General features: G+C 40.6%; 1 protein-coding gene across 6 annotated transcripts in view; it reads left to right on the top strand.

The window, feature by feature from the left end:
* Positions 1-15,636, top strand: part of rpgrip1l (RPGRIP1 like) — a 232,851-nt gene that overhangs the window by 140,795 nt on the left and 76,420 nt on the right. For all 6 annotated transcript variants that reach the window (XM_072547375.1, XM_072547374.1, XM_072547372.1 and 3 more), the window contains one exon: positions 14,346-14,484. In XM_072547375.1, the coding sequence (XP_072403476.1) occupies positions 14,346-14,484 (139 nt within the window). The remainder of the gene's footprint in view (positions 1-14,345; positions 14,485-15,636) is intronic.

Raw genomic sequence — 15,636 nt, 5'->3', positions numbered from 1 at the left:
CTTAAAAGAGGTGACTTGCCTCAGAACATGTCCAATTTGTAACTTAGGCTTTGTCAGCAAAGTTTTGGTGTGCTGCAGATGCCAAAAGACAGCCATAGCTGCTTGACTCCTAACTTATTTGAGTTGGTCACATTCCTGACAGCAAACTTTGGAAAGATGGTTCTGGGAAGGAAGTGGAGAAGACCTGGATTCGGAGTATTTTGGATAATGTTGGCTGACAGCAGCCCCTAAGGAGTCAGCATTAACAGTACTGCTTCTTGACTATAGGCTTTATTTCGAAAGGAATGAAGTGTAAAAATAGGGAGGTTTTCCTGTAATTATGCAAGGTACTAGTCAGACTACAACTGGTTCAGTATTGATCCTGAGTTTGGAGGAATTATGAGGAAAGGTTGATTAGATTTGTACTCATTGGCATTTAGAAGAACATTGGAGACCATATTGATGTATATAAATTTGTTATGGGACTTGACAGGGTGGATGTGGAGAGATAGTTCCCCCTTGTCGGAGAGTCTAGAACCAGAAGGCATAATCTCCCAAGTAAAGAGTCACCCATTTAAGACAAAGATAAGGATTTTTTTTTCCTCTGAGGATGATGAATGTGTGGAGTTCTTTACTGTGGAGGGCTGTAGAAGATGGGTTATTAAGTATATTCAAAGCTGAGATAGACAATTTTTGATTAGTAAGGGAATTAAGGGCTTTGGGTGGAAGAGAAGATGAAGATAATTAGATCAGCCATGTTCTCATTGAATAATAGAGTGAACTCGATGGGCAGAATAGCCTACTTCTGCTCCTATGTCTTATGGTCTCATGGTCTTAAATGGTGCATTTTGACGTCAACCCACAGTCTCTCCTAAAGATGAGAAATTACAATGTCTGAAAACTCCTAGTTTCTTAAACAACTGTTTCTCCTCAAAGGATATTACGCTCTTGAAATGATTGGCCTACCTCTGCTTCTTAATATTAAGGTGTTCTACTGTTTCAAAATGGAGATAAGTTAAACAGAAGAAATATTCCTTTTCATTGTCAACTCCTAATGTTCCTTTAAGGAATTTTGGAAAACCTGCTTAGTTTTCAGTGGTTGGGGTTCTTGCTCAGCATGAAGACCCTCATTAGAATGTTCAAGGGACAAATGTCTTTTCGGTTCTCTTCCTTTCATGCTTGAATATTGTGTCAATGAAATAGACCACTGAACACAGACCGACAAAATTGCACAAGTTTGTATTTGAGAACAGGAACACATGGTCCAATTTCTTGCCTCTAGAGAGTTTTTCTCCATATTGTAGCTATTTTCATATGGACCTAAGTCCATGTAAATGGTCTTAGCCAAGAAATCTTTTCTCATTATTCAGAAACAACTAAAATCTTATAACTCAGAGTACAGATCCCAGCCAGTACTTCAAGCCCAAGCATTGAAGTCAACAGCATATTTATAATGCCAAGCAAATTCCCTGCAACTGAGACTTTTAGAATAGCATTTTCCAAAATACTGTCATAACCAATGAATGGAATCAAAAATTTCTACGCACAGCGTGGTTACAGCATAGTAGTGTTTCACTAAAATGTTAATATCCAAAGATATTAATAGGATGCTAAATGCCTAGAAGATAAAGGTACCAAGGCAGGCAGGTATTGTGAGCTAGTTAGTTAATTGTATTCAAATGTATTGGACTCCCAATAGGCCAACTGCTATTCTACAGAGTCCATGGACCATGTAAACATTGATTGCAGGAGATTGTACATTTTTTTCATCTAAGGAGTGGTTTGTTGAATTTTATGTTGCACTTCACCTAAACGCACCTTATCTTTGAGCAGCCTATGTAGAGGGGTGCAGGCAAGTTGTAGGATCTCTGCATTGGTCTGTGCCTGGTCATAATAGGCACTTATCAGTCTAAACAATGAGCTGTGGAGGGAGTCATAATTCCTGATTGCCTTCCCTCTTTCGGGGTTACATATGTACCTGGGTGTCCTTGAAGAGGGCTCAAGGGTGTCCAGAGATTTCATAGGCCATTAGGCACAGTGGGGACGCACTTAATTTAATTTGATCCCATAGTTTTTTTTTAGTTATAGTGCTAAATTGAGCTGTTTGTTTGCTTTATAATTCAGATCAAATTTGTTTATCTCTTTTCCTAAAGAATACTCAAATATGCAGTGCAGTGTTAATGCATCTATCTCTGGGTCAGAAAATTCAGGTTCAAGCCTCACCTTGCCACTGAGATGTATCATTACTTTTCTGAACAGATTTATAATGCTGAAGGAGCTTTCAAATGCTTGAGATTTATGGTTTGTGGTTCTAATTTCTGCTTGGACTTTATCTAAAACTGTTTAACATTGAGTGAATAACATAAAAAGAGAGCCACAATCTTGTTCATTACAACAGATTTCTTTCATTGTATCTGATGACCATATCTTGATATCTAGTGATCACAGAAATGATTGTCCAAATGAACATCTTCTGCACAGTATGATGCTGTGATATGGTCATATAGTCATTTTCATAATTTCAGTGCTACTTCATTAGAATAGTATAAAGAGCTGGCTGTTCAATTGAAAAAAAGAAGTGCAGGATTAACAATTACAATTGTCTTTTTGTTTAAATGTTGACTTGTCTGCTGAGGGTCTTTGGGTACTTTTGGTTTTATATTTCAGATTTCTAGCATTGACAGTATTTTGTTTCTGGTAGAATTAAGAACAATTTGTCTAATAATTACTTAGTAGTTCTAGGCTTGAGTGTTAAAGTAATATGAGACACATTGATGTTTTTCATCATGTACTCATCAGGACAGATGCAAGAATCCCAATTCTCAAAGGGAGCAACAGTTTATACTACATGGTAAAAGCATGCTGATTGGTTGGCAAGAAAACTCAGTTTCAGCAATTAATGCCATTAAGGGCCTCATCCCACCATCACTGGTATTAACCCAGGAGTTTGCAGAGGAGGTGGGTGCCCACCATACAGGGAACAAGATACATACAATGTTGTTTTCAGGATCCCATGTGAAACTCCTCTTCAAAAGTTTCAGTATCTAACTGAGGGATCTGGCATCAGGAAGTTGGGAGGCCTACTAAGAGCTACTTCTTCCTTGTTGCTCACCATCTTCCCCTACCACATCATCTCTGGCCAGAGATCTAGCAACAATCCAAGGCTTCAGGTGGGTATTGTATCAGTAGCAGGCGCCATCTACTCAGTGGTGCTACTGTTCAGTAGAGCTACAGGCCTCTGATTGGCTTCTTGATCCTGGTAGGTGGCCTGATACTGGTCTGCTAAGTACATTTGTGGCACTTATGTAGTAGTCCTCCCTAGAAAATACAGCAATTGATCTCCAACCAGTGGCCAAGATCCCCATCACCTCCCTAAGATTCTGTCGAAAAATCTACCTCTTCTTAAGACAGCACTGCTACAGCTACAACTGCAACCACAACCTCAAAGCTACACACCATGGATGTCAAAGTGACTATGGCTCTAACCTCTGTATATCTGGCTTCCTCCAGTTTACTGCTGAAAGCATAAGCAGTATCTCATAGTTTGCAGCATAGTGCTGATCAAGAAAGGTAATTGGGTGTCTCTTTTGATTTTCTCTTGTCAGAGACAAGCAGGCCCAGCATGAGAGTTTATGTCACTTGGCTTCTTTATTATGCACAATGACTTTATACACATTGGTAGTGCCATAGGTGAATTCTGTAACTTTCTTGAACTAAAGGGAATCTTACAGCTTCAAATTGAAACTGGTGTGTCATTACAAGTAGTGCATTGTCCCTAATGTCTACATCCTACCACTAGTAATGATTCCTTAGATCTGTGCCAGTTCTTTGTTCTATCTGTATTTCATCTACCACAGCAAATCGAAGGCTGAACAGTAGTGGTTACCTACTGATCATATAGATCGTGATTGTGGTGCAGAACTCATGCCCATGTTCACAGTAGGCATACAATAAAAGCCATGTTGCCAAAAAGAAGAGTATAGAGCACATTATCTGCATTTTGAAGAAAAGATTCCATTGCCCGGAATGTTCAGATTCCTTCATCTACCCAGCTAAGCTGCAATCAAAATTTACGGTGGTATATGGCATACTGCACTGCTTAACTATTATGAGGTTTGAGTCTGAAGAGGAGGTGAGCAAGGATGTAGAAGAGAAAGAAATGCAGCAGAAAGGGGAGGTACAAAAATAGGATGAGAGGTACTTTGTGATCAAATAAGTAATGAAGTGTGTCAGAAATTTCAGCACTTTTCCCCATTCACCAATAGTTCCATACTACTGTAAACACAAAATAGAAAAAAAGTTGAAAGTGCACATTCCAATCTAACTGCATAAAGTAAAACATGAGATGCTATATTATACAATAAACTAATCGCCACCATGTAGTTTTCTTAACTCCTATTTTCAGTATGCCTTTGCCTCTCTCAATATAGCACAGTTTGGGGTAGAAGGTTATTGGTTTCTAATTAATGAGACTTGGACTTGGAGAAGAAACATAAAAAAGGAAAGGAATTGGCTATTTCAGTCCCTGAAGTCTATTATGCCATACAGTCAGATCACAGCTGATAGTGCCTTAATTCCTCTTTCCTTCCTTCTGCCACCTATCCCCCTCCCCAATCTAACCCTTAATTCTCTTGTTGATCAAAAATCTGTTGAAATCAGCATTGAATATAATCAATGACCCACCCTCCCAGTGCTCTCTGTAGAAAAGAATTCCAAAGACTAAAGAACCTCTCAGAAAAAGAAATATTTTGCATCTCAATCTTAAATGGATGACTCTATGTTTTTAAATTGTGACTTCTAGTTCCAGATTCCCCTTGAGGGGAAGGATTCTCTCATCATGTACCCTGTCAAGGCTTCTCAGAGTCTTATGTGTTTCAGTAGAAGCATCACTCATTTATCTAAACTCCAAATAGTACTGAGCTAACCTCAACCTTTTCTCACATGTGTTACAAGTCATAAAGCACAGAAATAGACTCTTTAGTCCAACTAGTCCATGCCGACCATAATCCCAAACTAAACTAGTCCCACCTGCCTATCCTTGACCCCATATCCCTCCAAACATTTCTTATTAATGTACTTATCTAAATGTCGTTCAAACATTGTAACTTTACCCACATCCACAACTTCTTCTGGAAGTTCATTCTACATGCTAATCACCCTCTGTGTAAAAAAGGTAGCCCCTCAACCTCCTACACTCCAGTAAAAAAATTCCCAACCTCTCCTTAAATCTCAAATCCTCCATTCCCAGAATCATCTTGGTAAATCCCTTCTGAACCCACTCCAGCTTATAACATCCTTCCTATAACAGGGTGACCAAAACTGGACACAGTACTCCAGAAGAGGCCTCATCAATGTCTTGTACAACCTCAACATAACCTACCAATTCCTATACTCAAAGGTCTGAATAATGAAGACAAGCCTCCCAAATGCCTTCCTAACCATCTATCTATATGTGATGCAAACATGTATCTGAACACCCAGGTCTCTCTGTTCTCCAACACTACCAAGGTCCTACATTTAATTGTTTAAGTCTTGCCCTTGTTTGTTTTAAGAATATGCAATACCTTGCATTTATCCAAATTAAACTCCATCTGCCACTCTTCAGCCCAGTTGATCAAGATTTCTTTATTCTTTTAGATGGAAACATAAAAGATAGGAATAGGAGGAGGCCCTCTGAGCCTGGTCCACCATTCATCATGACCATGGCTGATCGTCCAACTCAATAGCCTAATTCTATTTTCTCCCCATGATCTTTGATCCCATTCACCCCAAGTACTTTAGCTAGCCGCCTCTTGAATACATTCAATGTTTTGGCATCAACTGCTGCCTGTAGTAATGAATTCCACAGGCTCACCACTCTTTGGGTGAAGAAATGTCTCCACATCTCTGTCCTAAATGGTCCACCCTGAATCCTCAAACTATTTCTGAACATACCAACCATCGGGAACATACTCCCTGCATCTACCCTGTCTAGTCCTGTTAGAATTTTACAAGTCTCGGTGAAATCTCCCTCACTCGTCTGAATTCCAATGAAAACAATCCTAACCTAGTCAGTCTTTCCTCATACGATAGTCCCATCATCCCCAGAATCAGCCTGGTAAACCTTCACTGCACTCCCTCGACAGCAAGAGCATCATTCCTTAGAAAAGGAGACCAAAACTTAATACAGTATTCTAGGTGTGGCCTCACCAAGGCCCTGCATAACTGCAACAACACATCCCTGCACTTGTACTTGAAAGCGCTCACAATGAAGGCCAACATACCACTTGCCTTCTTTATTGCCTACATGCTTATCTTGAGCAACTGGTGCACAAGGACACCCAGGTCCCATTGCATGTTCCCCTCTCCCAATTTATAGCCATTCAGGTAGTAATCTACCTTCTTGTTTTTGCTTCCAAATTGAATAATCTTGCATTTATCCAAATTATACTGCATCTGTCATGATTTGCCCACTCACCCAGCCTGTCCAGATAATGCTGAAGCATCTCTACATCTTTGTCACAGTTTACCCTCTCACCCCACTTACTATTATCTGCAAACTTTGAGATGGTACATTTTGTTCGCTCATCCAAATTATTCATACATATTGTGAATAGCTGGTTCCTAGCACTGATCCCTGTGGTACCCCACTAATTGCTGCCTGCCAATTTGAAAAGGACCCATTAGTTCTGAGTCTTTGTTTCGTCTCTGCAAGCCAGTTTTCTATCCATCTCAAAACACTTAACACCAATCCCATGTGCTTTAATCTTGCACAATAATCTCTTATGCGGGACTTCGTAAATGCTTTCTGAAAATCCAAATATACCACATTGACTATTTCCCCCTTGTCAACTCTACTAGTTACATCTTCATAGAATTCCAACAGATTTGTCAAGCATGATTTTCCCTTCATAAATCCGTGCTGACTCTGTCTGATTCTTCCAAAAGCTGTGCTCTCTAAATGCTCTGCTATGAAATCCTTGATAACAGATTTGAGAATTTTCCCCACTACCGATGTTAGGCTTACTGGTCTATAATTCCTTCGTTTCTATCTACCTCCCTTTTCATATATTGGAGTAACATTAGCTACCCTCCAATCTGCAGGTACTCTACCAGAGTCTATAAATCCTGGAAGATGATGATCAATACATCCACTATTTCTAGAGCCAGTGGGATGTAAATTATCAGGTAGATTTATCCACCTTCAGTCCCTTCAATTTTCCCAGCACCTTTTCTCTACTAATATTGATCCCCCTTAGTTCTTCCCTCTCACTAAATCTTGTGTTCTGCAACATTTCTGGTGTCCAATTTGTGTTCTGTTTTATGAAGACAGAACCAAAGTATGTATTCAGTTGCTCAGCCATTTCTTTGTCCCCTATTATACATTCCCCCGTTTCCGTATGTAGGGGACCTACGTTTATCTTCACTAATCTTTTTCTCTTCATGTACTTATAGAAACTCTTAGTGTCAGTCTTTATGTTCCCTGCAAGCTTACTTTCGTACTGTATTTTCCCCTCCTTAATCAATCCCTTCATCCTTCTTTTATGAATTCTAAGCTGCTCCCAATCCTATTATTTTTCTGGGCCAATTTGTATGCTTCTACCTTGGACTGGTTACTATCTCTAATTTCCTTTGTAATCCATGGATTGGCCTTCTTTCCTATTTTGCTTCTGTGCTGGACAGGAATAAAAATTGTTGCAGTTCCCCATGCATTCCTTGAATGTTTGCCATTGCCTATCCATTGTCATCCCTTTCAGTAACTCTCCCCAATCTATCAAAATCACCCATGGTCACCAATATTCCCTTATCACATGCGTCTCTAATTTTCAATACAGTGCCATTCCCAACATCACCACTGCAGTTTGGAGACCTTTATATGACACCAACTAATGCTTTTTGCCCCTTGGAATTTCTCAACTGAACCGTTACTCACGTTGTCAGAGCTAATATCCTTTTGTCACTATTGTGCTGATGTCCCTTTAACCAGCAATGCCACATCACCACCTTTTTCTTTTTGCCTGAATACCTTACTAGATAGCCTTCTTCATTGTCCACTAAACCACACATTGAGGAAATGTGCTGTAAATTGGACCTTGCTATTCCTCAAGTCAAACTAAATGTTAAAACAATTGTTTTACGCATAGTATCCCAATGTAGATTTTCAGACTAAGATTGATAGAAAGCAGGGACCAGATGTCTACACTAATCAAGAATTAGTAATTAGACTATAGCCACAGGTAAGCAGATGTAAACTAACTAAAACATTAATCTCCTTGTAAACTTCCCCATACATACACAGATAAACACATTGTGAAATAAATTACTGGCCAAGGTAGAAAAACTGGAAATTCATTTCAGTGGTCTTTGCTTCACTGTTCCAAAGTTGAGATGGTCCTTCCTCAGCTAGCAAGACCCCTAGTTTTTCAGATGATTTTCTCTGGTTGCTTCCATTCATTTGTAAGAGGCATAGAGTGACTGATTCACTTCAAAAATACCTCAAATTTATCATTTCAAAAGTCACAATTGCAACAACTGCTGCAGGGAAAGTTACTGCTTTCTGCAGAGTTAAACAGAGTTTTTGGCTGCAGAGTACAGGCAGGTTCTGGGCTGGTATAAGACTGTAGAATCAGAGATGTACAGCATAGAAACGGACCCTTCAGCCCAACTCGCCCATGCTGGCCAGATATTCCAACCCAATCTAGTCGCACCTGCCAGCACCCGGCCCATATCCCTCCAAACCCTTCCTATTCATATTCCCATCCAGATGCCTGTTAAATGTTGCAATTGTACTAGTCTCCACCACTTCCTCTGGCAATTCATTCCAGACACACACCACCCTCTGTGTGAAAAAGTTGTCCCTTAGATCTCTTTTATATCTTTCCCCTCTTACCTTAAACCTATGCCCTCTAATTATGGTCTCCCCCATCCCGGGGGAAAAGACCTTGTCTGTTTATCCTATCCATGCCCCTCATGATTTTATAAACCTCTATAAAGTCACCCCTCAGCCTCCAACGGTCCAGGGTAAACAGCCCTAGCCTATTCACCCTCTCCCTATAACTCAAATCCTCCAACCCTGGCAATATCCTTATAAATCTTTTCTGAACCCTTTCAAGTTTCACAACATCCTTCCAATGGGAAGGAGATCAAAATTGCACACAATAATCCAACAGTGGCCTAACCAATGTCCTGTACAGCCGCAACATGACCTCCCAACTCCTGTATTGAATACTCTGACCAATAAAGGAAAGCAAACATCTTCTTCACTATCTTATCTACCTGCGACCTTACTTTCAAGGAGCTATGAACCTGCATTCCAAGTCTCTTTGTTCAGCAGTACTCCCTCGGACTTTACCATTAAGTGTATAAGTCCTGTTAAGATTTGCTTTTCCAAAATGCAGCACCTCGCATTTATCTAAATTTAACTCCATCTGCCACTCCTCAGCCCATTGGCATATCTGATCAAGGTCTTGTTGTATTTTTCCTCTCTGTCTCTAACGTTTTTTCTGCTACAAGCTGCTCATTCACCTAAGAACCAATCACACACTTGTTGGCAAGCAAAAGGTCTCTGTCATTGATAACTGTCACTAGTCCACAGACCAACCAACCTCTTGTAACTTCTCAGCTGCATCTAAATAGAGAACCATTTGGTTCCTCTTCGTTTGCAACTCAGACTTCAATGACAGCCTGATCAAACAGTTGTTTACAATGTCTACCATGAATATCAGGTTAGTTGCTTGCAAACCTCCAGCCACTCTTTCAAAGTCTGATTTTTAAACAGTTCTTTCTCATTTCAGTCTCCAGCTTTTAAACACACACCAAAAAAGACACAGTTCTTACATATGGCAATAACTTTCATCCCAGGAATCAGCATCATGAATTGCATTAGTTCACAATAGCAGTTCACCAATACATTATCAAGGGCAGTGAGGGATGGGCAATAAATGCTGACCCAGCCAGTGAAACCCACATCTCCTGAATGAATTTTTAAAAATCTTCAGTGAACCTGATTGAACACAAGTAAGGAGACCAAACCTGCATACAATCTTTGAAGAGCTGAATTGCCAATATTCTGCATCATTGTAACAGGCCTTCCTGACTTGCTCTCCTAATAATGTTCTGCATCTGCATGCTAATTTTTTGTGATTCATGTACAAAGCCACCCTGATACTTCTGTACCATAGCATCCATGGAGGAAGTAATTTCAAAACTTAATTTTTTTAATGACAGAAATATTACTTTTTCTCACAAGTAGAACATTTAATATGGTGTTGCCTTTGTATAGGTTTTATTGCAGAAAATACAAGAGTAGAATATTCCCATTTTTAGTTTAAGTGTTTTGAGTGAAATACATTGAACAGTTGGTTCTGATATAATGCGATAGTTCAGTTCTCCTGCGCTCTCACATTATAAGAAAATTGCGCAATAGCCACATCATTTAACTAATGGAACCCGAATCACATTATAGCCAATACAGATAAGGAAAGTTTGCATTCTAAAAATAACGGTCTAAATTCTTCCATCGCATTAAAGCCAATTCATGTTGAAGAAACATGTGTTACAGCAGAATCGACTGTACCAGTTAACCATGGACCAGAGTGACATTTTTCATACAATCTTCCACTCTTCCTCTCATTAATTATTCAACTGGGCTGTTAGGTCCCCTTCTGGAATTACATGGCATGAGAGGTGGAAGTGCACGCCAGTGTTAATGCCTTCTTGTATTCATACCATTGGTGCCATATTTAAAGCCCATTATACACCATCTCAGAAACTCCAAGCTAGGCTCTGATACTATGATCCCGCACCATTTCCAGCCAAATGACATGGCCAGAAAGCCAAACTCGCTGTTGTCTTTGCAGACAGGTGCCCAGAAGTGCTTGTTGATAAGGTGTTCAAGAGGAGAAGTGTCCTTCTTCCTGAAGGCCACCAAAGGAGACCATGTCACCAGACATTGCCAGCCAGGGCCCAGGTAGTAGTCTCAGTCAGTGCAGTATCGCAGGTTAACCAGGGCATTCAGCAGCACAGGCAGATGATCAATGATTATCTGTGTGCTACAAAGTTAAGTACCAACATCATCTTTCCAGTACCTCACACTCAGGGCCACCATCCACTTTAACTCTGCCATTATATTCTCATTTTACCATGGCTCTCACTATTGCATATACCCTGCCCATGCAATGACTCCCAACCACCTCATCCACCAAAATTACAATGTCTTTCTACCTTCTGTGTTTCTACTCACCTCATGCAGACGTCTCACTCCCTCTCCAGCTCTTGTATCACCACTAACCAATCTTGCATTCACTTTCATCTCACTCAATCCTTCTTTTATCTCATTGCAGGAAAGCCTGGCCCACAATAGGACTAAGCAGGTCAAGATAAGTGAGGAGCAGATGGACATCCAGTTTCTAACTCCTTTTGAGGAGTTTGACCAGAGAAGAGCAGGACTGCTTATGTGTGGACAGGAGAGCTTAATGGTCAACCAAACCAGGAAGCTTTGTTGTGCTGTGTTAGCTGTTCTCCCATTAATACCAATGCTAATTCATTCTTAATCTGCCTAAGAGTTTATTCACCTTAATCAACAAATTACCTCACCTCTACTTTTAAGGCACTAGTATTAGCCAGCAACTTCTGCCAGGAAGAAGACAGCACCAAAGACCCTCATTTCTACCTTTTTGGTGATGAAGCCACTCAACCTAAGAGGATGCATTGGCAAGAATTATACCTTCAATTTCCATGAGTGCAAAGACATCCACCGTGTTGGGTACATGATCAAGATTAGACTCAGGAGTGCAATCTGATGAGTACGTCTCTGCTACATCTTTACAGTTGGCTGAGAAAGAAATGCCAAAGTCTCTGGCACTCAGAAAACTACTGGAGACCAGACAACAGCTCAGCCGCAGGCACAAAACAATCCTGTGGTCTTAGTCACTAATGACTTTGTCAAGTGAACGGACACAAACTTAATCAAAGCACTGAAGAATTCAACAATGTTTTCATACTGTTCTGGCTCCAGAATGCAGGCATCTATCTCTCTCTATGGAGAGATTGGCAACTGCCATGGAAACCAAGGTCAATCAGTGTTGGTTAAATATATACATGGACCTGCACTCCATTGCTCTAGCCATATGTGCTCTGCGTCAATGGTAAGAGAGGGGAAAAGGACCTTGTCCTCACTGCAGTTGCTGTTCTTCTCAGATAGACCAGATGGTGCCAGGTAACACCTACAGGGAGGAGCAGCCAAGCAGATGTCCTCAGAGGTTTCTTTTCAGGACCCCAAAGGTGTCTAACATCTCAGTTTCCCCACTGCCTGTACTGCCAAAGCCTGCAGAAGTCCAATTCAAAGACGGTAAGCCTGCTTCTGGGCAAGCCATTCTCAGTACATCTATGTCCTCTAGGACCAAATGCCTCTAAGGACAACTACTGAAGTCTTCCAGGCCAAAAGGGCCGAATAGAAAGCAAGGTTTCCTATCCCACCTGCAGGCATCAGGACTATCTTAGTCCTCAGACATTGTGAGAGGGGGAGGAAACAAAATTATACTGAGGGCACAGAGGTGACACGGTTGACATAATTGTCAATGATTTTGCACTTTTGTAAATATATTCTCACTTGAACACTTAAATCATCTACTCTTGTGTCATTTTTGCCATTGGACCCGGTGAATTTATGCACATTTGATAGATGGTCAACTTCTTCAGACATCCCAATGGTGAAAGAAGGTATAAATATTGCTCATCTTTAACAGCAACAGACTCAGGCATCAGGGACCTCTGACATTAATGAATGACTGCAGCCTGCACATTGCACTTATGGACAACGTTGAGACTAAATACATGAGTTTTTAAAAGGAATGTACTGTCATTGAAGGTGGGGAAGATGTGCAATGGAAACTCCCCCACATGGTATAATAGTCCACCAAGAAGAGCTACAGAAAGCATTCCACTCCCCCCCCCACCCACCCCACCCCTCGCAAATCTCCAATAGTCCTCAGACTATCGAGCATACCCACAGGGTTGGATTTGCAAAACAGCACCAAAGAACCATAGTTGAGTTCCAAGATTAACATCTCCACAAAACCTCAGTTAGCCTACCTGTAATTCTCAATTGCTTGCATTTGACTTGCAGGACAAACTGTGGCCTAATTCCTGCACTGTAAGGACATAGATCCCCCAGAGACTGGGAGGACAAGCACATCACTGACCGTTGTCAAAACCCTGGATTGAAATCTGCTGACTTATGGCGATAGTATCCCCTGACTAATCCCATTGCCCCTTCTGACGACTGTTCACCTTTGACATTCAGACGAGACCTGAAGCACATCCAGTGTATTTACTGTCTCAGCTGCTGGCATATGCTTCAGGCGTAATGTTGACATTGAACAGTGCCATACAGCAATATGTCCACCTTTTTGACTGTTTATATTCCCCACTATGACAAGTTGCCTGCCTCTCCCTCTGCACGAAAAAGCAATGCAAACCACAGAAATTGACAGCCTCCAGGTAGGAGAAAAATGAATCACCTGTTAAAGAGGCAAGCTAAGAGACCTAAGGTAAATCCTGTGTAGATGCATGAGATGCATGTATGACCCTTGCGTGCAAAACAACTTGTTAGAAGCATGCAAGGCATAGATGTTGTTGAGCTCTAATGTGTTGAAGGGCCAAAATGTTCCCTGAGTTGGTCCAAGAATAGTTATCATGATGTGATAAGGTTGATAGTTTGCCACTACAAGAAAGGAGAGGAGAAGTGGAAGTGACATAGAAATGATACCAATTACGCTAAAACTTAGGTGCAAATGTTTGGAAATAAGATATTGCTACTCAGTTTCTGAGATTCTGAATTTACTAGTAAAAGTTTAAAGGCAAAATCAAAAAACGTTTTAATCAATGTTGAGATTCTGATTCTTTTTTCATTCTCTCCATTACCCCTGCCACACTGAGGAGTGGAAAATTCCACCTTATTCGATTCCCTACAGTGTGGAAACAGGCCCTTCGGTCCAACCAGTCCACACCGCTCCTCCGAAGAATAACCCACCCAGACCCATTTCCCTCTGACTAATGCACCTAACACTATTTAGCATGGCCAATTTGCCTGACCTGCACATCTTTGGACTGTGGGAGGAAACACATGCAGACACAGGAAGAATGCGCAAATTTCACACAGACAGTCACCCGAGGCTGGAATCGAACCTGGGACCCTGGTGCTGTGAGGCAGCAGTGCTAATCACTGAGGCACCGTGCCATCCATTGTATCAACTAAGTAATGATCAAGTTCTATGTTGCATTTCAAATTGGTGTACAATTTTATCTTGAATTTTGTAAACACTGTACACATTTAATGGTGTTATCTACATATTATTCTAAAATAAGTATTAAATAATGTTTTAAAGACACAGATTGCCACAGACACAGAGTTGGAAAATGCACAGGGATTGGAGAATGATGAGGAGAGCTCAGATTTCTCTGCAGAGCTGACTTCCACTATTTCTGGAATAACTGAAAAACTAGATGATACAGAGCCTGGCCAAGGTTGGTATCTTTAATTTATTGGTGTTGTCTCGTAAGTGCATTGTATCATAGAAGAATTACAGAAATGTTATGTCACAGAAGGAGGTTATTCAGTTCATCGTGCCTGCATGAGCTCATTAAGTAAAGAGCATTACCTTGTGCTAATCTCCTGCCTTATCACCCATACTCTTGCACATTATTTTTTTCCAAATAATCATCCAATGTTTTTTTGAATGCCTCAATTGAACTTGCCTCCACCAGACCACTAGCAGTGCATTTCATATTCCAATTACTCATTGAATGAAAATGTTTTTACTCAATTCATCCTTGGTTTTTTTGCAGATCACTTTAAACTGGTGCCCTCTATTTTTTTGTTATCCCTTTTACAAGCAGGAACAGTTTCTCCCTATCTACTCTGTTCAGCCCACTCATAATTTTGAAAGCCTCTGTCAGATCTCTTCTTAGCTTTCTTCTCTCCACAGCAAACAGTCCTAAGTTCTTCAATCTATCCTGAAGTTTTTCAGCATGGAACTATTCTTATAATCTGCTTCTGCACCCTCTCCAATGCATTCATATGCTTTCTATGATTTACTGCCCAGAATAGTACACAGTACTCCAGCTGAGATCAAACAAATGTCTTACATAAGTTCAACAGCACCTGTTTTCTCTTGTACTCAATGACCCTATTAATTAAGGCAAGCATGCTGAATGCTTCACTTATCCTCTCTCTCCCTCTCCTGCCATTTTCAACGATCTGTGCACATATACACCCAGGTCCTACTACTTCTGCACTCCCTTAGAATTGAGACACTTTTTTTATCTTGCCTTTCAATGTTCTTTCTACCAAAATCACTTCCCTACATTGAAATACATCTGCCATCTGTGTGCACACTCCATCAACTTGCCTGTATATTTATGGAGTTCGACACTGTCCTCCTCACAGTTGACAATTGAACCAAGTTTTGTATCATTTGAAAACTTTGAAATTTCCCCCTACACACCAAGATCTAGATCATTAATATGTATGTAAGGGAAAGCAAGACTCCCAATACCGATGCCTGGGTAACTCTACTACAAACTTTCCTCCAGCCTGAAAAATATCCATTGACCATTAGTGTCCATTTCCAATCACTCAGCCAATTTTGTATCCACATTGTTATTGACTCTTTTATT

This window comes from Chiloscyllium punctatum, chromosome 26 (genome assembly GCF_047496795.1).
Source record: "Chiloscyllium punctatum isolate Juve2018m chromosome 26, sChiPun1.3, whole genome shotgun sequence".
In the NCBI taxonomy this organism is placed as follows: domain Eukaryota; kingdom Metazoa; phylum Chordata; class Chondrichthyes; order Orectolobiformes; family Hemiscylliidae; genus Chiloscyllium; species Chiloscyllium punctatum.
The sequence above is the reverse complement of the archived record's forward strand: the minus strand, read 5'-3'. Positions and strand labels throughout refer to the sequence as shown.